At 37.5% G+C, this 20,776-nt stretch overlaps 2 protein-coding genes and 1 pseudogene across 4 annotated transcripts in view; 1 reads left to right on the top strand and 2 right to left on the bottom strand.

The window, feature by feature from the left end:
* Nucleotides 1-2: 2 nt before the first annotated feature.
* LOC110062996 (uncharacterized) lies at nucleotides 3-5,446 on the bottom strand. 2 transcript variants are annotated; one of them, XM_020769947.2, is made up of 7 exons: nucleotides 5,003-5,446; nucleotides 4,335-4,531; nucleotides 3,295-3,425; nucleotides 2,071-2,219; nucleotides 1,750-1,842; nucleotides 1,515-1,587; nucleotides 3-799 (listed from the first exon to the last, which is right to left on the bottom strand). In XM_020769947.2, the coding sequence occupies exons 1-7, from the start codon at nucleotides 5,163-5,165 to the stop codon at nucleotides 628-630; spliced, it is 978 nt and encodes a 325-aa protein (XP_020625606.2). In that variant the 5' UTR covers nucleotides 5,166-5,446; the 3' UTR covers nucleotides 3-627. The 2 variants fall into 2 exon arrangements, with proteins under 2 accessions (XP_020625606.2, XP_020625607.2); XM_020769948.2 differs by having other exon boundaries at nucleotides 640-794.
* Nucleotides 5,447-5,586: 140 nt separating this feature from the next.
* Nucleotides 5,587-17,321, top strand: LOC110062994 (uncharacterized). Its single transcript, XM_020769945.2, has 5 exons — nucleotides 5,587-5,862; nucleotides 7,675-7,983; nucleotides 8,708-8,924; nucleotides 10,179-10,297; nucleotides 11,343-17,321. The coding sequence occupies exons 1-5, from the start codon at nucleotides 5,710-5,712 to the stop codon at nucleotides 13,578-13,580; spliced, it is 3,036 nt and encodes a 1,011-aa protein (XP_020625604.2). The 5' UTR covers nucleotides 5,587-5,709; the 3' UTR covers nucleotides 13,581-17,321.
* Nucleotides 17,322-18,500: 1,179 nt separating this feature from the next.
* LOC110043515 (uncharacterized) overlaps nucleotides 18,501-20,776 on the bottom strand; it is a 3,892-nt pseudogene continuing 1,616 nt past the window's right edge. The window contains exons 2-3 of the transcript XR_016203135.1: nucleotides 20,671-20,767; nucleotides 18,501-20,334 (exon numbers count right to left, since the gene is read on the bottom strand). The product of XR_016203135.1 is annotated as an uncharacterized LOC110043515 (transcript). The remainder of the gene's footprint in view (nucleotides 20,335-20,670; nucleotides 20,768-20,776) is intronic.

The following is a 20,776-nucleotide window of genomic DNA, read 5'->3' as shown; positions in this document are numbered from 1 at the left end:
TGTTTCTATTTTTTTTTTTAATTACAGCTTAAAAGGCCTGTCATTAAGTTTTGAGTCACCTGTTGCATTGATCTTCACACCCGTAACAAAATTGTTACTCTGTGGGTGAATTCTGTCAACAACAGGTAATTTTACCTGTAGCATTGAGGGAAAATCAAGCACACTGCCATAACAGGTGTTACAGGTTTTGGCCCTTAACGACAGTACTGGTTTATGATGATAAGTGTTTAGTACATTTAAAAGTGATTTCCATTTCACACAGTGCACTTGTGAGTGTTTGTTTCGGTGTTTGTTTTGTTTTATGTAAGATGTCACAAAATGCGACATTTCACAAACTCCTTACATGATGTAAATTCAACCTTTATGCTTCATTATTTATGATACTACTAGATGAAACAACTTTGTAGCTGTAGAAATCAAAGAAATTGTTGGACAAAAGAATTTAAAATGTTACTAATACTACAAAGACATGGTAAGAGATTGGTAAGAAAAACATTGATTTACATTCTATGGAACAAGGCCCACAAACATTTGTGTACTGACTAGTTACTCTTTTAAACATTTAACTTTTTTCTTTGTTTATCTTTATTGTAAAACATTTGCAGAAATTACAAAGTCATTTTTTTGCTAACTAATCAGATCACACAGTTCCTCTGGTGTGATATTTCCTCCGGTAACCATGACGACAACATTGCTTCCCGGCATCACATTAGGAATTTTGTTTGCCTGTAGAGCAGCAAATGCTGCAGCACCAGAAGGTTCAACAACGAGACCAGCATGGAAAAATGTCTTCACTGCACTGCATCAAAAACAAAGGTTAACACAACCAGTTAATCAAAACAATCTTCACCATGAAAAAATTTCTTACAAGTATGGAAATTTGAATTGAGTGACTATTAGCAGGTCCTGAAAAGTTTTCAACTCAAGTAAGCTCTCCAGTCGGTGAACACGGACAGATCTGAGACAACAGCCATAAAGCCTTCTGTATTTACAGGCTACACTGTAAGTAAACTCAACTTGCTATAATATATCAAACATGAAAGACCATGTTTGACCACATTGCCAGACAACAAGAAGACAGTTGAAAATACGACACAGAGCGGAGTATTTTTGACGAACTTCCAGGTGTGTTGAATTTGTTCAAACACTGTCTTGCGTGTTTGATATAGCTTGTCAATCAAAACTAAAACCAAGGAGAAAATGGAGAAATAAAATTGTACAAATCTATGCTAACTAAGATCAGATATCCAAACCCTGTCACTGTCATAATTTCCTTTGTTTAAACTTGAAGAATTATTTTAAGAGTTTGAGAAGAGCAAGTGAATATATGAAATCATATTAAATATTTAAACTGATGGAGAAAGGTATTCTGTATGAAGCTTGACCAGCTCCCAGTTGGAAAAGCACAGCTTTGGTATCACTAAGGCTATCAGCTCCTGGAATTCATTTTCTTGAAATCCTGAGTTTTTTGAGGGCGGATTGTAATGAATCGGTGTTTCAGAATAAAATCTAACCTCTTTATTTCTTCATCTGTCACTAAAATAATATCTTCAACAAACTCCTGCACATGACGAAAAGTGTATGTTCCTAAGGATAGAACAATGAAACATTATTAGACAACAACTCTCTCTAGCTTTGATTTAAATTTTAAAACTAACAAAAGTTCTGTAAATAAAAAGCAAAATACCCCCAAAAAACTTAGGAAATTTTAATTATCCTGATTAAATATCGACAATAGTTATATCTCACCTGCGTAAGGTGGGGCCAATCCTGCAGCAATGGTATTTGTCGACTTAATGCTGACAGCATGACCATGCTGTTTGCTCAAGTACATTGTAGGAGCTGCAAGGTTCAACAAATATAATCTTTTCACTTCACTTCTTATATCTACGGTTGTTAATAATGTCGAAAATAAAATTATTATTATTATTATAAGGTTCACTTGATCCATGGCCAGAGGTCGAGCACACTAACCACAAGGCCACCACATCCCATTAATAATAATAATACTAATACTAAAATTGACTATCGTTATCTGTAAATAAAAAAAGATGAGGATGAGATACCTACCACCCTCTGGCTCCACACCAAATATTCTTGTTGTTTTATCTCCTAGAAGTTTGATGGCTGCTGCCACTCCAGAGAGCAATCCACCACCTCCACAACACACGATCACCACATCAGGTTCAGGAACTTCTTCTAATATCTCAAGACCAGCACTGCAAAATTTTACACACAAAAATAAGCTAGCCATTTAAGTGATCAGAACTACAAGCAGTTATTCTGCTTGTCAATTACCAGTTTTGGCAGACGAATTTACAACAGAAAGTTATAAATAAATTGGGATGAATAAAATTTTGTAATTGAGCAACAGAATATGTTTTCCATGTTTTTAAACATGGAAAACATATTTAAATTTAAACATGAGGGGGGTTGGGAGAATTTAAGACAGGTATGAAAACCCGAGAGGCTGTCGAGAGTTTGTATAACTTTCAAGAATTCTCCCAACACCCTGAGTGTTTAGATGAGGCTATGTAACCACGGGGAAGTCCTGTATTGTGTAAATTATAAAATATTTCTCAAAAATATACACAAATCTAAAATGACACAATCATATTTACATACTCTCATCTAATTAACACACCTATGGACCAATGAGAGTGCACATACTATCTCAGTTATTTTATCATTAATAATTTCCTCATGTAAACTTTAATCCACTTTTATTACTTTTCCTAGTAAATGAAAAGTCCAAAAGGATATACCATACATCCTCGAATAAGCGTCCCCCCTTGAATAAGCACCCCCTTCGAATAAGCTCATAACAGCCAAAAGTTAAAATAAGCACCCCCTCCCCTCCCCCCACTTTGTGGACAAGTAATTAGACAACAAAGGATGTATAGTTTTCGTTGTGTTTAATCACTCTAGTCCAGCATTTTTTATACAGTCATTAGTAATTTAAATCTCTGTTATGCAGCTGGAAACATGTTTCTTTTCTTCAAAGTTGCATCCTACAATTTCTTGTTTCAGTTTGTGAACACGTTAAGTTTAGAAAAAAATTACAAGTACATGTCTAACGATGTCACAATTTAAACTTTAGGATCAGCTTTTTATGGCGATAAACCGCTTATGTTGTTGTTTACCTGCAGATGACTTATTAAAAAAATTATCATGTCAGGCCACGATTTGGAAAAAATTAAAGAGGCCCCTCGAATAAGCGCCCCCATCTTCTCTTAAATTCAAAATAAGCACCCCAGGCGCTAATTCAAGGATTTACGGTATGCTCTAGAATACCTTGCATAACCAGCAATGAGATGAAGGTCATCAAATGGATGAAGAAAATGCATGCCATCTTCAGCGACATGGCGATCAACAGTGTCTTGTAAAGCACTTGTCGGCATTCTTTCCACTTGCACACCAAAACTCTGTAAGTCAGCTTGGAATTATTGCAAATATTAACACCTGCAAGAATTTACTAACTTAAAGGTGCTGAAAATAAATCAAAATTAATATTGAAAACTTTCCAACACACCTCACTGTCACTCCTCCCCAAATCCCACCCCCTTGGAGAGCAAATTTTAGGTAACCCAAATTATGTATGAAAGGTGATGTTTGCAGCCCTCTTTTCTTTGGTCAAGCAGAGTAATTTAGCTGACTCTAAATTACAAGCTTTTAACTTCCTGCTTGGTTGAGATCTTTGACATACACAGGCCAAAAATTACCCTCAAAGTGCTTCTTGAACACTCTACCCGAGTATATGAACATTAGTAAATAAAGCCTCCATTTTTTCCATATCCCTAGGAATATAGAACAGACTTTATCTCCCTTCCCAAGGTTTTCTCATTTCCTGAGAGCAGTATATCCCCCAAAACAGGTTCCCTATAATGGGATATAGAGATAAAAAATTGGCAAACATAACAAACATAACACAGTCTGCTCAAGTAGGTTGAATATAGGGCAAAACTGGAAAGCTAGACCCAAGCTGAACAGGGACTTCCCAACCCAAACTGCCTTCAGCTCATTCTGCTTGCCAATTTTTTGCGTCATACCCCACCCCATGACGTATTGTAAGTGATGTTTGTAAACTAGTAATGAAGTGTATTGTAAGCAGATTTATGTACTGTGTTGTGAGTAACAAGCACAGTATTGCAAGTAATGTACATGTACTGTAAGTAAATATAATGTAAGATGACCTTTAATGTCCTTGACGTGATTATTGTATATTCTGCAGCTAGATGACGTCACAGACAATGATTTCAAAAATTCACATTACGCTTTCGGCCAATCAGAAAAGAGATAGTGAGTTTCGATGTATAACAATTTTTCTTACGTACCTCAATCAGTTTTGCTCTACTGAGAGGTGCACTCTCAGGCATGCACAAGGTGGCTGGAAGGTTTTGCTTCTTTGTAGCCAATGCGAATGCCTTTCCATAATTTCCAGCGGACATAGACACAAGGTTTTTGTTACCGTTGATAATCTCAGAAGGAATATTGGCAAACTGATTGACAATACCACGCACTTTAAATGATCCTGTCACACAATAATTTGTAACAAATAAATATGAAAACTGAAGATAATATTTTGCCTTCTCAATTTTGCTGACTTACTAAATCAAAGATACACAACCTTTCTTTTCGTTAGAAAAGGTATCAGCTCTTCAATTTCTAAACTTTGTCATCCATCAAAATGTCATTTAAACCATCCAGTTTGTGGATCAACGTGCCAGTGTAAAATTCCACCTTCAACAGCAGAGATTTAATGGAACTCAGTTGAAGACAAAAGTGAAGTCTCATTCTTGCACTTCCTTTTGTGTGCACTGTTTTAGTATATACCTTTACTGAGGTCTTTACTGCTCACAGCAAGCTGACAACATTAAAATTTTCCCAGTACAGTCAGTATATATTTAAGCAAGTACATAGAGGTTTTTAGAGATTTTGATAATGATTAAGTCATGCAAAAGAAAACCAGTAAAGAACTAAACCAGTCATCAAATTTCCTTGCCTGTGTTTTGCATGTTCTCCAATTTTAAATGCAGTTTGCATCGGTTTTGAAAACCAAAGATGTTTTCAGCATTTTGAATCATAGGTGTCCTGAAAACCATGGGACTTTCTTTGATTGCTTCAATCGCTTTTTTTACATCTTTCTGCGAAACCAGCTCTCCCATTATTATTATCCTCAGTTTAAAAACTGGGTCGAGTCTAGACTGCGAGCAGTCTGCCTTTTCCTCGAAAATCCGTGGGGAAGAACTCAAAACAAGTAAGCGCAAGTGTGACGTGCTACCAGCAGCTCGCACGTCACGCTCACGGTCACGCTCGAGTCAAACGGGGAAGGAACATTGCGTGACGACCAGCAGTCCCGAGGGTTACTCCAGAAAAAATTGAATGGGGCTTGCAGGTCCGACATAAGTCCCAGGCTTTGTACAACAGCATGATGAAAAACAAACATGCAACAAATATTGACGACTTGAAAATGTCATACAAATGGCGGCAAGGTGTTCAATATGAAATCCCCGGGAAAGCCCCGAGAAAACCCCCGGGAAAGCTAGCCTGCATACTTGAGGCCAGAGCGAGGCCAGCCCAATGCATAGTCAATGCTGCGATTACATTAGGGTATTCCCCTGCCTTGAGCTAGTAATGTGCCCATGTAAGCACATTCCAATTGCATCTTTGTCTGATTGAGCCTGCTCTTAACTTTAATTTCTTTATAATATGGCAAATGCAGACTTAAAAGATGATGGCACGAACTTACCTCGTGTTCACAACGCCCTCTACTTTCCTGATTTAACAGTTTTCGGCCCGGAAAGAAGCACTGAGCTGTATCCAATGTGTGGAAGCCTTGGATGGAAAATTTCAACTCAGGCCGTAAGTTTTTTGAACACGCATTCCATATACGATTTTGAGCCAATGGTTTGGTCAAGAACAAATATTATGTTTCAGTTAGATATTGGTTTGCGTTAATGGAAAATGCATGGTTGTCATCAGCGTTGCAATAGACACGAAATTCTGGCCCATGATCAGCATATTGTGACTGACACGAGCTTCGTGATTATAGAAGTCAAAACACAAAACAATAGGAAATAACAATGTTCTTTATACGACGTTACATGTAAGCACGCTTTATTCATGTTTATTTTAATTAGAATTATGTGCTATGAAGTGATGTCCGAATAACCCAGTAAAAAATTCACCATTCATATTCATCAAGCTCCGCATTCTATTAATAACTAGTGAGACAATCTCTGACAGCTGTAGATCGTTTTCACTGTCACGCAACAAAAAAATAAATCGAAAACCATCCAGTGGAAAAAGTTATGAAATTATGATGTTATAGAAGATAAATAAATAGGACACTTCTCCAAGTTTTAGGCCTGTGCGTTTTCCCAAACTTCAGATATCGTCGAAATGTTTCGCAGATATTTACAGAGCCCAGTATGAAAACTCCATGTTGGTGTACCTCCGTACGGGATACACCAATATGGCGGCCGCAAAATAGTGTAAACATCTGGAACTTACTTTGGCTGTCTAGGTGACTGATTATCAGTACTGATCAAACAAGCATTTACATAAGCACTTTTCATAATGCTCTAACTTCTAAAAAGGCTCAAAATCATGAGATAAGTATATATTTTTCGACAAACTCGATCGTAAGCCTTGTGTCACGCACCTCCATAATCCTGAAATTCAAAATGCTCTGGATTCCAAACGAAGCACGCTATTGAGCTGTAAAATTGTAAACAGATATAAATATACCGCTTCTTATACCTGATGAGGATAAAATCTTTGGTGGCTCTTTAGTTTTGGATTTTAAAAAGTGATGACGTCACGTGAAAACGATCTATTCTTGGGTTTGCACTGTCACGCAATAAAAAAATAATTCGAAAACCATGCAGGGAAAAAAGTCAAGAAATTGTGATGTTATAGGAGATAAATAAAGAAGACACTTCTCCAAGTTTTTAGCCCTATTGCTGGTTTTCAGTGTCACGCAATTCAAAATAAATCAAAATCAAAACCGCTCAATAGATGAAGTCCAGAATCTGGGAAATGAAAGAAGGTAAATATGCAAAGAATCTCGCCAAATTTTCTGGTCACAGCAATTTTTCTTATGCGAGATATGCGGAGAAATTTTTTACCCAAATTTATAGAGATTTGTATGGAGTCCCATGCTGGTGCCCATCCATATGGGCACCAACATGGCAGTCGGAAACCAACAGAAACATCTGTCACTGAGTTTTGCTACAAAAGCGTGAATTTATTCTCCCTTTAGGCGCCCTCAAGGTTAGTGTGCTCGTCCGCGGATCAAGCAGTCCTGGTTCGAGCCCTGGCCGGGGACACTGTGTTGTGTTCTTGAGCAAGACACTTAACTCTCAAAGTGCCTCTCTCCACTGGCCTAGGAGTATAAATGGGTACAGGCAAATTGTTGGAGAAACCTAACAAAGAATAGGAGTGCGAGGGAGTGACCTGCAATGGACTAGCATCCAATCCAGGGGAAGTAGAAATACTCCTAGCCGCTTCATGCTACAGAAACCAGGATAAGCTCCAGCAGCTATGAGCCAGTCAGCTCCAAGGCTTCACTTTTTACAATACAGAACCTAGGTTCCCTTTGGTTTTGTTAAAGTTTAGGACACTGAATCGAAGCTTGCCTGAAGGATATCACACTTCCCTTTCCTCTTTCAGGATGCCGACAGAGTTCCAGTTTTCAACTACTGTATTGTGGAAGAGAATCACCAGAATGGCAATGCTGTAAATATCTTGAAACGTGGTGACTGGATAACCTTGATCAATGGTACAAGCACAACTGACAAAGATGAAGCCTTTTTTGAAAAGGTCAAAACTGCATGCTGTGATCGGGAGGACGGTCTGAGTCTAGTCATAAAAACACCAGCAGAACAACAAGAATTTCACCTTTGGGATCCAAAGCCAGTGAAAATTGACATTAAAACCAGACGCAAGATTTTGCCTTGTAATCTTGAAATATTTTACCCTGTAAGTAAAGCATTTAACTTAGTAAAAATCACTTGTCACAGGGCCCATCCTCAAAACAATTTAACCGCTTCACTGTGTTATGGAAGTTAGTGTTCAAGCAGTAGTTAATAAGCCTGGACTGTTTTTTTTTTAAGCATCACAGTTACCTATAATGTTGAGGAGCAACTTTTAGTACATCTCTAACAGGTTCAAAAACTAATAATGAAATCACATTCATTTTATTCTGTTCATTGATTAATGCATTTTACTGTATGGTTTTTGCTACACATTCTTCTTTTACTAAACATTCTTGTATTCCTGGGCTAGCTGTGCCAAAATTGGGAATCAAATATACTATACTGTGGCCATACCCTATTTAAACTGTCAAATACCTTTTTCAGGGATGGAGAGCAAAACCTAACTTAACGAAAAGGCCAACATCTTTTTTGTCACAAAGTTGTACCAAATTAAAATACAACTACACCAACCAGGTGGTAAAGAACACCAGAACTTAATGTTTAAAAAGGACAGCATGATAAAAATTATTTGCAAGGGTAGGTTCAATATAAGTTCACTAACAATCAGTTTACTTATAAGCTAAAACTTACATTTAAATATATCACCTGAAGGGTTATATATGTGGGCTTTGAAATCAATATACATTATTGAAGTAGTTTAAACTAAGTTTCAACTCCAAGTTGATGATAAACTGTCTAGTTATAGGTCTGATAATACAATCTTTCAGGACTTAAGTGACACCAGCAAAACATTTACACTGGTTCACAAGATTCAACAACAAAAGCTAGACCTGAAGGGTCTTAAACGAGGAGACAAGATCATTGCCATCAATGACATTCAACTTCAGAACAAGACGTACAAAGAGCTGGACCAAATTACTAGCCAGCTTAAGAAACAACAGCAGCTTAAACTAACAGTTGAGCGAAGACAATGGAGGCAGAATGGTAAGGTGTATGTTAAGTCCTATATAAATGTATGGAGAGATTAATTACAACTGAAATTACATTTCGAAAAAAAATCACATCTCAGACAAGAAAGACACCATAAACTTCAAGTATGCAATTCTGATCAATTGAGAGCTGACTTAGCATTTACTCACATCTGATTTTTTCAACAAAAAAAAGGAAAAGAAAGTTGAAAGAAAAATAAAAAGAAAGAATTTTTTAGTGTACTAAGTTAACGTTTTAGAAAAGTCAGCCACAAAACTCCAAGAGAATTACCTGCAAGAGTAGTGGTCACACTGGATCATTTAGGTCAGTACATATACCCGCACTGGAGCAATCTGATTGGCAGATTATTAGTTATTGACCCTCTGAACTAAGTCATGCAATAAAGAGTGTTATTACAAATTGAAATAACTAGGTACAGTAAAGTCTGCATTCAAGCCTAGGGGCCCCTCAGGCTGGCAATTAATTATCTCTGGCTTCCGTAGAATTACAGGACTAAGAGTGTTCTACCCCCCACCCCCACCCTTTCACTTCCAGTCTCTTTGTCAAAACAAATATCCCCATTTGTAACCTCTAATGTCAGACAAAGGGTCCTATTTGGAACAGACAGTTCCCATATTGTTTCAACTCCCATCATTACATTGGGTGGGGTAGATGGTTCTTGGTTTAAGACAAAAACTGGGAATTTCAGTTTTTATTAAGACAGAACCAATGGCAAAACTGTTGTCATAGCAACAGCACTAAGGGTGTCATTTTGTTTCTTTTGTGATGCACATTTGTGGTACCAAGTTTCAAGAGCACTGCTTTAATGTTTCCAGAGATATAGTTTATTCAGTATTTTACCTTTTTTTAGTTGCAAACAATGACATCATCACTGATCTAATTTGCATGATAGAAAAATTCATGATAGATCATTCATGTCATATGCACTTTAAAGCATCTGAATGGTGTGCAGAAGGTCGTGGTTTGGACTTGTCGCAGATGCAGATTTTTTTCTTTGTCCCATAAGTATATTCACGCAAACTGAATACGGCACATTCAAGCTTAAAATTAACCTTCTGTCTGTATTTATCCCTATACTTAACACTTTTGACTTTACTGAACATTGCATGGCATGCCAAAGTATGCAGGACCAGTGTGTAGACAGCTGTGGGCTCTACTCCCATCATGGACTCGTTTCTTTTCAATGCATGTGACAAACTGAATGCTGTTAATTACTTACTAAAGAAAAGTCTGTTGTCCATTTGTAAGGGTATCTCACCAAATCTGCAATAGACAGACCAACACATTTAATCTGGAGACCACTTCAAGCTGAGTTGAAGAAAAAAAAGCTGACAAAGAAGCTTGGCTTCAAGATAGAGAGTGTTGAGGTACCTAGCTATGAAAATGTTATGGTTCCAAATGCTTTCTGGAACTCTTTGGTACATTATGGATTTGAACCAAGTCCCTCAAACTTACTAATAATAAATTACTTAATTCGTTAGTTTTTCTAGGAATTAATCTTGAAGGACTCCCTTGATAGCGGACAGGTCTACTTACGGCTGCCTTGACAAATTAAACCCCATTGTAAGTCCCAGTATAAGTTTCATACATTCCAGTATGCTCCACTCCTTTGAGCAGCCGCAGACACTTTCAAACAGTATAATTTAGATTTTTCTTTTGTTACTTAGCTCCCATTAGCACCAACACAACAAGAAGCATCCCATTTATAGCCCCAACCTTAGTTTAACCAATGAACTTCATCCTGCTGTTTGTCACAATGATGTGTCTGACTGGCCTGTAGACAGCCACAGGCTCATCTCCCATCGTGGACTTTTTTCTTTACAATTGTCCACACCCTGCTTAGGACCAAATGAATACTGTAATGATTAACTAATTAAATTGATTAAAGCAAAGTCTGTTGACATAGGTTTGAACCCTGGCAGGGGTCATAATAGACATTAATAGTGCCATATTTGTTTGCTTAGTCGTGAACTGAGATCATGGGTGTTGCTTAAATTGTATTCACAATGTTTAGTGTGAGTGGTTTACGTTTGTGTAAGTAGCCACTTAATCCTCATAAATGATTAGTAGTAGCTGCTTGGAAGGATCATTCCCATAAGCAACCAGCTCCTGCAACAGACTTTTTTCTGATTCTGAAGGGTTGCCACTAACAGAAACTTACATGGTACTGGCACAACCGTGCAACAGTCTACACTGTCACTGTCCATGTCACATGGCAACATATAATTGACAGATTTGTATAAACCAAATGCAGATATATTAAAATGCCAGGTACAACCCTCCCACCATCCATCATCTGTATCTATCAGATGGTAGAGAGGACCCCAGTGAACAATTTTATTATCTATTATATATAGACCACCACACCCTACTGAGCCTATGTAATTCTATTTTTTATATATCTTTACTCAGAATCCACTTGAACAGCCCTGCATAATTATCACACATATTTCTGCTGGAGAAAAGCCTGCCGCAATGTCTCCATATCTCAACCCTGGATGCAAGATAATAGCAATTAATGGACAGGGATTGAATGGCCTCTCCTTCGAGAAAGTGAAAGCCATGCTCCAGAGAGCTCCAGCATCAGTGATGTTAACAATACAAGAGCCCACATGTTTGCTACATGAAAAAAGATTTCTCCCTTCTGGTGGAAGGTACACATGGCCTGTTGAGGTAGAAAGAGCACCACTTTGCAAGTCCATAAGTGAAGGACAGTTTCCTCTTGCAAATGAGCACTACATTTGCTCAATGTGTAGTCATAAAGCAGCAGGCCAGAATATCACTGCTGATGCCCAATCTACTCCTTCATCAGTGCTTCCACAATCAGGAGCAGAGTCTGGCAGCATCCAAAATGGTCAAGAGTTAAAAGATATTTCACCTGTTGCAACCACACCAGCATCTTCCCAACCAAGGGGATCTGATGAAACAGGAAGTGCTGTAAGGGATGGTCTCAGCTCAAGCACTAGATATGGTGGCACACAGGAAATGGGAAGCATCGAACATGGTCAAGGGTTAAAAGATTCTACAGCTGTCCAAACCACATCTCTGTGTGCGTCTCCTGGACCAAACGGTTATGCTGTTCAACCAACAGGATACAATGAAACAAGAAGTGCCACATGGAATGGCCCTAGCTCAAGCACTAGATATGGTGGCACACAGGAAATGGGTAACATCCAAAATGGGCAAGAGTTAAAAGATACTTCAGCTGCCCAAACCAATTCCCTTTTTACATCTCCTGAACTAGCAGGATGCAATGACCAACCAACAGGATACAATGAAACAAGAAGTGTCACATTGAATAACCCCAGCTCAAGCACTAGATATGGTGGCACACAGGAAATGGGAAGCATCGAACATGGTCAAGGGTTAAAAGATTCTACAGCTGTCCAAACCACATCTCTGTGTGCGTCTCCTGGACCAAACGGTTATGCTGTTCAACCAACAGGATACAATGAAACAAGAAGTGCCACATGGAATGGCCCTAGCTCAAGCACTAGATATGGTGGCACACAGGAAATGGGTAACATCCAAAATGGGCAAGAGTTAAAAGATACTTCAGCTGCCCAAACCAATTCCCTTTTTACATCTCCTGAACTAGCAGGATGCAATGACCAACCAACAGGATACAATGAAACAAGAAGTGTCACATTGAATAACCCCAGCTCAAGCACTAGATATGGTGGCACACAGGAAATGGGAAGCATCGAACATGGTCAAGGGTTAAAAGATTCTACAGCTGTCCAAACCACATCTCTGTGTGCGTCTCCTGGACCAAACGGTTATGCTGTTCAACCAACAGGATACAATGAAACAAGAAGTGCCTCATGGAATGGCCCCAGCTCAAGTACTAGATATGGTGGCACACAGGAAATGGGTAACATCCAAAATGGGCAAGAGTTAGAAGATACTTCAGCTGCCCAAACCACTTCACTTTTTACATCTCCTGAACTAGCAGGATGCAATGACCAAGCAACTGGATATGATGAAACAAGAAGTGCCATGTGCAATGGTGCCACCTCAACCACTGGATATGGTTTACTGGGAATGAGCATTATCGAAAATGGTCAAGAGTTCAAAGATGTTGAAAAGAGGCCAAGGAGCCCAAGTCTACATGGAGGATTACCCACTTCCCCCTTGCCTCCGCCATCTGATCATGGCATTGCAAATGGGGCAACCATACACTATAGATCAAGTGGGATACAGGAATCAGGCACTCCAATGTCTTTACCCTCCGAACTATGTGAAACACCAGAAGACCAAGAAATACCTGTTTGTCAGAACTGCCTGAAACTTACTGTGACTGACAAACGAGAGCAATCCATTGAACAGGTTCCAGGAACAATCTACTACTTAATGTGCATGAGACTTGACAAGAAAAGTCAGTTCCTCCGGGACTACCGCATAATGGGAGAGAAACTTGGATTTTCCAGGAGTGATATTTCTCTGTTGGACAATCATGCTCAACCCACTGACTGTCTCCTTAATGAATGGATCGCTCGAAAGGGTAAAGAGGCCACTGTCAGTGTGTTGATGGAGATCCTCAGCAAAATGGAGCGGCAAGAATTGCTTGAGTTATTACAAAGCTGGACAGAAACCTGTCCAAAATGCTTTGAAAACCAACAAAAAAATGTAAGAGAATCTTCTGTTTAAAAAATGATTTGGGTATAATTACAACATGGTAAGTCCATAGGGAATGTACATGCTCATTACCATCTTGCACTTCACTACTGGTTGTAATTATAATGTTCAGTTTCAATGCAATAGTAAACATTATGATAGTCTCTTGCCCTCTCTCTCTCATACACACTATATACTAATGGTAATAAATTAACATGCAAGACGATAACAAGAATCGGCACATGACAGCAAGGGAGACATACAATAGCGATGTAACAGTTCAGTAATGGAGATCACTAATGGTCAAGCAACAAGTCAGAAAAAAAATGCTGAAAAACACATTATATTGCAGCAAAAATTCTCAGACCAAAATAATTTTGTTTTGAGATGCATTTTGTATCCCACATGGCTTTTGCAGCAGATTCCAGAAGGCAAGGCAAGTTAAATTTGTACCGTTTTAATTTCATTTTAATCTATGTTCTTCAAATATAACTTAATTCTGCAATATACAAATTAGCATGAGGGTTCCCTATGGTTAGACCACTCAGTGAAACTATTAAACTATGGGAGTGCAGTATAAAAGGGTCTATAACTATTTTGTAGCATATGTTTAATTTGCCCCTACATTTCTATAATTTAGATATGGGCAAATTAGGTAACAAATATAACTTGATAAAAACACAACAATTATTGGAAAGTCCTTATGGTAGGATTTACTTGTATGTTAAGTTTTCTGTAAGCTGTCTTTACTTAAAAAAAAATAAAAATAACATATAAAAAAAAAGCTGCCCATACGGACAGGTGGGAAGTGTTAACAAATAATTTATAGCAGCTCTCAGGCACTGGGTTGCTGAGGAACTGGAAGTCTGTGCATAATAAAATTGAACTTTGATACACATGGTTCTAAAGGAACACCAAAAATTATTGTTAATTGAGCCTGTAGTAAGAGCTGGTTTTCTTGCTTGTCCATTGGCAAATGTCAGCCTAAAGCCCAATGTGCAATTAGTATTGTCATTCACAGCTTGTTGAAACATTTTATGACACCAAAAAAAAAGTTTTTTTGGTCAAAAACAAATAAAGCAACTGGATCTTATTCTAGGCAACAACAAACATTTAAATGAAGTGTATTTTTACTACTATTTTGTGTTATTGCTTTGTTTGAATGAATTTTTTTTTTTTTATTCTTTTTATTTTTGGTTATTTTAATTATTGGTTGAGAATATTTTAAAGTTACAACTGTTTTAAAATTGTAAAGTACTTTCAGTTCAAACACTGATTGATGCTGGTTTATCTCAGAGTCTACCATTGTTTGCATTTTCTCATATAATTATAAGAACTGATCCAGAAAAAAATTAATAAATATGAATACATCAGGTCATTTTTTAGCCTAATCACTAATGCTTGTCAAAACTTTACCATCAGTTATCATTGTAGACAATGTAAAAAGTAGGAATGCCATGACCAAAGGTGAACACCACTACAATGATCATGATGTAGCTACAATATTTATTATAGTGTAAGCAACAACCTTATTTGGCATTGTATCATCTTTCAAATTAGAAATAAGCTTGGTGATCATGTAAGTAAATATTATCTCAACATAAGTGTTACATCAGACATGAATATAATTTAAATTTAAAAAATTGATACTATTCAATCATCAAGTATAGCACTCAACATTTTTTTGCAACCTGTCACGTAGAACTCCCTCATTGTATAATTTGCAAGCTGAAGAGTATTGTTATACATAAACCATGCACCCATGCTTGGTTACAGCAACATGTTGCACAGTCAAACTTACTTCTAATTTGTACAAAATGTCCCAAGTTTTCATTTGTAGAATACAGCCTTTCAATGTGTAGTTCGATATTGATGCATGACAAGTTGCTACAAAGTAATGCCCAAGTTACTCAATCTATGAAGTTAGCTAGAGCCTGTCTTGAAGGGAGTGGCTAATAATCAATTTTTAATAATTAAGATGTAGGTAAAAAATATATCCTAAAAACATATAAGACTAAAGAAACGTATAAACTGGTAAAAACACCTCAAAATTTTACCATTCAATGCTAAAATTAGAGGAACTACCAGGAACTAGGGTTTGTTAGCATCATACTTTACAGTGAATGAATCACAATAATAGCCTCAGTCTTCTAATATCCATCTGCAGAGGTCTGGGCTGGGGTCACTGTGTTTTGTTCAGGAGTATAAATGGGTTTAACTTAAAATAATAGCCTGGTGAACAAAATGGGATAACCGGTGATAGCATCAGCTCGCAGCGTTATACTTACAAGCTGTAACCTCTAGTTGTAAAACTTTTAGCCTATGCCTCATCAAGTTTGTTCAACTTATCTTAACTGGGGAAGTTTGGAGTAATATCACAGTACATAACTGTAGTATTAGCAGTGGCAGGTTTTATTAGCCTCACTTTCAATTAAATTACTTGGAAGCCAAGTTTACCGTAGGTCAGTGACCAGAACAGTCTTTTATGTAGCCTTAATTTGAGTCATAACGAAATGCTCCTAGTGGGCTAAGAACATTACGTGACAACCCAAATAATGGCTGGTTAGGAGAATATGATTAGAATAGTTTTAAATACAGTAGCTAGTAATTTTAGATTAACAAAACTTGTAGATCACAAAACATAAAATGTTAAATTAACGATCCAATATTGATCATAACTTACCATGTATCCTTTTAGAAACTTGCACAGAACATAAAAATTGGTTGATCTGAGGCAAGATGCTTCATCAGCTAAAAACAAATACCATAATTAAGTATATTTTTAGACTCAGTATTTTTATATAGAGTTTGCTAGAAATAAAATACAAACTTAAGTTGTCTAATGCGCGTCAACCAGCCTCAATCCAAAGAAGACAACTGAACAAAAAAAAAACATGCAAAACAAAACAAATTGCAGTTCAAATTATAGTTGCAAGTAAGCTGCTTCTTTTTTGTTTTACACCTTGTACTGATTTAGTATTGTAACATTTTTGACACATGTACATTAATTGAATGTACACTGTAAAGTAGTTTTTTAGAAAATGTAAAATGTTGAGTGTTAATAACAGATAATTTAATTTTTAGATGTGAAGTCAAACCTCTAGTATAAATAGGTGGTTTGATTGTATGTATTAATTAAGGAAAACCATACATAAGTATCATTAATAAGTGATTGTAATGCACAAGTTATCAAATGCATATGCTGTTGTGTAAGAAACAAGTTCATAGAATTGCAAACTGTTTCTAAATTAGTTTGTTTTGAATCTTTATAAAAAAGGAATACTTCAGATGTCGTAAACCCATAGTGAAGAAAATCTGGTTTTGTCTAACATAATCCATTTTGTAACAAAAATTATAATTTATTTAAAGTGGTAAAATTTTTTTTCTTTGAATTACTGGTAGTAATTAGGTTTATTAACTGCTCCAATTCAATGACACAAACTCTGCTCAGTCAACAGTTTTGTGTTTTGCTGTTCTAGCTCATCTTAGCAGACCTCTCAGAAAAAGTTAGAAGTTAAATTTTACTTCAACAAGGTCACGTCTGGGGGTTGTGACTGGTAGATTTTGATCCAATTTGTTTGTTTCTTGTTTCAAGATTCTTTGGATGTTGTCCTAACATTGATTGACAGCAGCCAGAAATACAATTACATTGTTGATTTACTTGGTTCAAGGTTTTGAACTTCAGAGTTTGTGTATTATTGAAAGGTGCATGCAGTAAGAATAATTATGTAATAAGGGATTCAGTACCACCATGAATAAAACTTTGATTGTAAATTCTGTGTATGTTTATTGACTGATAACTGTTAAGCAAAATAAGCTATAGCAAGAATTTTATAAACATGTATCGTAAGGTACACATTACACAAGACAGGTCTGTTCAGATACAGGTTACGATACAATACAATACGAAACATGAATTTATATAGTGCTCATTTCCAGAGCTCAATGGCACTTTACAATGGCCACCCCCTACCCTCCCCCATATTGGGTAAAAAAAAAAAAAGAAATCACAGAAGGAAGAAAAGCCGGCAGGGCAAGCAAAACAAAACCACCCCCCCTCCCCAAAACTTTATAGCATTAATGCATTTACCAAATTTTCCAAGACAAAACAAGAGCACAATTACAAAAACTCTACCCACCTTTTTCAACTGATATCCAAATCTTGTGAAAACTTACTGAATGACTGCTGAATGTCTGCCTGCCTGCCTGTCTGATTGAAAGATTAACTGACTGATTGATTGAGATGGATTGAATGGCTGACTGATTGATTGATTGATTGATTGATTGGCTGGCTGACTGACTGACTGACTGATTGATTGAAAGAAAAATGAAAATTTGGTGGAGAGAAGCATTGTCGGCACTTTTGGTAGAGTCAAACAAGTTTTGTCAGCTTATTGTGGCTGGGTTGTAAATAAGTTCCTCGTGAAATTTGATTTGGTCACAAACGACTTATCTTAGAGCCTTTAGACTAAACTCTGACTCTGGGGAAATATCACATTCACCTGCAAATCTTGCAGACTGGGAAATTCAGATCTTTCTTGAGCTTCCTGAAGTCTGGATGTCAAAAATTATTGTCAGTACACCTTAAAATTAAAAAGGAGATATGTCCTTGTTGTTGCTACGTGACTATGGTTACTTATATGCATGACTTTCCCAAGTTCATTTTATGAAAGGGCATGTCCAAAGATCAAGTAGGTATCATGCTTCAGACTTGAGATCTGACTGTTATAATGTGACTGCTTCAACCGCGCCACCTAGAAGAACACTAACCAATCAGAACATAAACTGAGAACAATGGAGTGGTATCTTTTTCATGAAGGCAAGTAAGAGTCTGTTTGACATGAATACATAATCAACTACTCTGTATTATATACACTCTAGAGATTCAGTCCTTGTGAATGATGGCAAATTATCATTATATTTATAAATTTCTTCTGAAATTTAGCTTTAAAATTGTTTTGCAAATTTTTGTGAGAGGTCAGCAACACTCCACATTTTTATTAGGTTTTTAATTTTGTTATAGAATTATTGTAGTTTGTATTCCTCAATGTTATTGGTTTATTTAAGAAAAAGATCACTATCCTTTGTTCTCAAGTAACTTTCTAACCAGTTGGTTAAAACTCTTTTCCAAGTGGTCCGGTTTGAGTAGCCGCACTGTGATGGTTCAATATCTGATCACAGCTTTTGGTCTACCAGACTCTTTGAACTTCACATTGATTGTCTCTCTTCACATTACGACCAAGGTGTATAAATTATGGGTACTGGAAAACTGTCACAGAAACCTAAAAAACTGCTGGAAAAAAGATTGTGTCATAGTCAACAAGCATCCCATTAAGGGGAAGTACATGTAGTAATACTCCTGGTCACTTAAAGCTGAAAAACATGCATTTAAAGCCCTGCCCTGTGATAAGCCACTTAGCTCATATATTGGCAGGCGTAACACGACACTTAGCTCATACATTGGCAAGCATAACACGACAAAACAATTAAAGCTTGATTCTCGGCAAATAGAAGATTGATGGCAAATCACAGTTCCCACTCATCATCATCATCATCATTACTACTTTCACCTTCATCTGTGCTGCTTAAAGTGTCATGTAATGCTCTTGCTCTGTTTTTCATAACCCGATTAAGAACAGATAGCAAGTTAGTAGCATCTATGTTCTCCTGTTTACCATTGTATTGTATGCTATCCTTTCCACCCTCTTTCCATTTTAATTCATCTGAAGTGTAATAACTTCCACTGGAGATGCTTTGACACTTCTCAGAAGAACATGTGGCCAGCTTCTTCAGCTTTTCCTTGTTAAACTGCCTTATCTGGCTGAGGAATGATTCTCCTCCATTGCTTGCTGCTGGTGACTTGCTTGTGGAGGACAAATCATTATTACCAACAGCTGGATCCAATAATGTTGATGTATCTCTGGTGGTTTCATTGATCACAGGTTCTCTTTCTTCTGATGATGTCTTCTGTTCTAGTGGCATGGCATTTATTACTGGGTTTGGTATATACTCTTGCTCTATTATGTTGCCATGCTGAAATGCATCTGGCATTTTTTTCTCAAAATTTGCTTTATTACCATCACTGATACCTGTAGCTGGATCTAATAAGTACAACGTTGTATTTGATGACTGTCTTTCATTTGTGACTTCCATGGCAACCTCTCGGCAATGGTAGCTTTGTAGTTCCTCTTGGTAAGAGTTATCCTGTATTTGTTGTTGGTATGTGGTATTCTGTGGACCTAGTTGGTAATGGGATTCCTGTAGTTCTTGTTGGGAAGCGCTGTCTACTTGCTCTTCTTGGTTAGGGATGTCCCATGCTTCTTGTCGGTTTGGGTCTCCCTGTTGTTCTTGTTGGTGATGGTTGTCCAGTGATTCTTCTTGGTAAGGGGATCCCTGTCGTCCTTGTCCCTTCCCTCCCTTTGCTAACAATCTGTGTCTGGATGGTACCTCAGGGGTGTATGGAGGAGGGGGCACACAATCAAGCCTCATTACATCCATAGGAAGCTGGGAGGGAGAATCCACTGCTGCACCACATTGCTTGTGTGGATAGCCAGGGAGATAGAACTGTCTAAAAGATGGGCTTCCTGGGGGGGGGGGGGGTAACATCTTGTGATCCTCTCTGCTGGGTTCTTAGAGGGGTGGGTCGCACTCTAACGGGTTGCCAACTTGAAGAACATCTCCTCTGTCTGTAGCCTGACTTCAAACAAAATGTGACACAAGGACCAGATGTAATAACAAGCCTGACAACTTGAACATGTGTTAAATCCATTGTGCTAGCTCCATTAACCTAAAAAAGACAAAGAGAAACAAGGTATCACGCAATCAGTCCAATTAGGACAAATTACCACAATAGGACACGTTTCTTGCTCTATCAGAACCAAAAATGGCTCAATCGTAGGTTAAAGTTGTGGTAAAGGAGTTACAACCTTCACCACCTACGAGAGAAATAATATTGTGAATAGCACCCCCCTTTCCTCAAAGTTAGTCTTAGCTTTTGCATGCAAACTTACAGCCCCCTTCAGCTCCTTTCATTTAAGAACCTTGATCAACCCCTTACAATACTGTAATCAGCTGGAACATGCCAGAAATTTACAGCAATTACAGGATTTGATAAAATGTTCACCTCCACTATCACATCCCCTGCCTTTACACCAGCCCTCTCTGCAGGGGAACAGCTGTCGACTGAGATAACATGCACATCACAGGCATAATCCGTGCCACTGAAAAAT

This window comes from Orbicella faveolata, unplaced genomic scaffold, assembly GCF_042242905.1.
Source record: "Orbicella faveolata isolate gen_17 unplaced genomic scaffold, um_ofav_v1 contig_4, whole genome shotgun sequence".
Lineage (NCBI taxonomy): Eukaryota > Metazoa > Cnidaria > Anthozoa > Scleractinia > Merulinidae > Orbicella > Orbicella faveolata.
The sequence above is the reverse complement of the archived record's forward strand: the minus strand, read 5'-3'. Positions and strand labels throughout refer to the sequence as shown.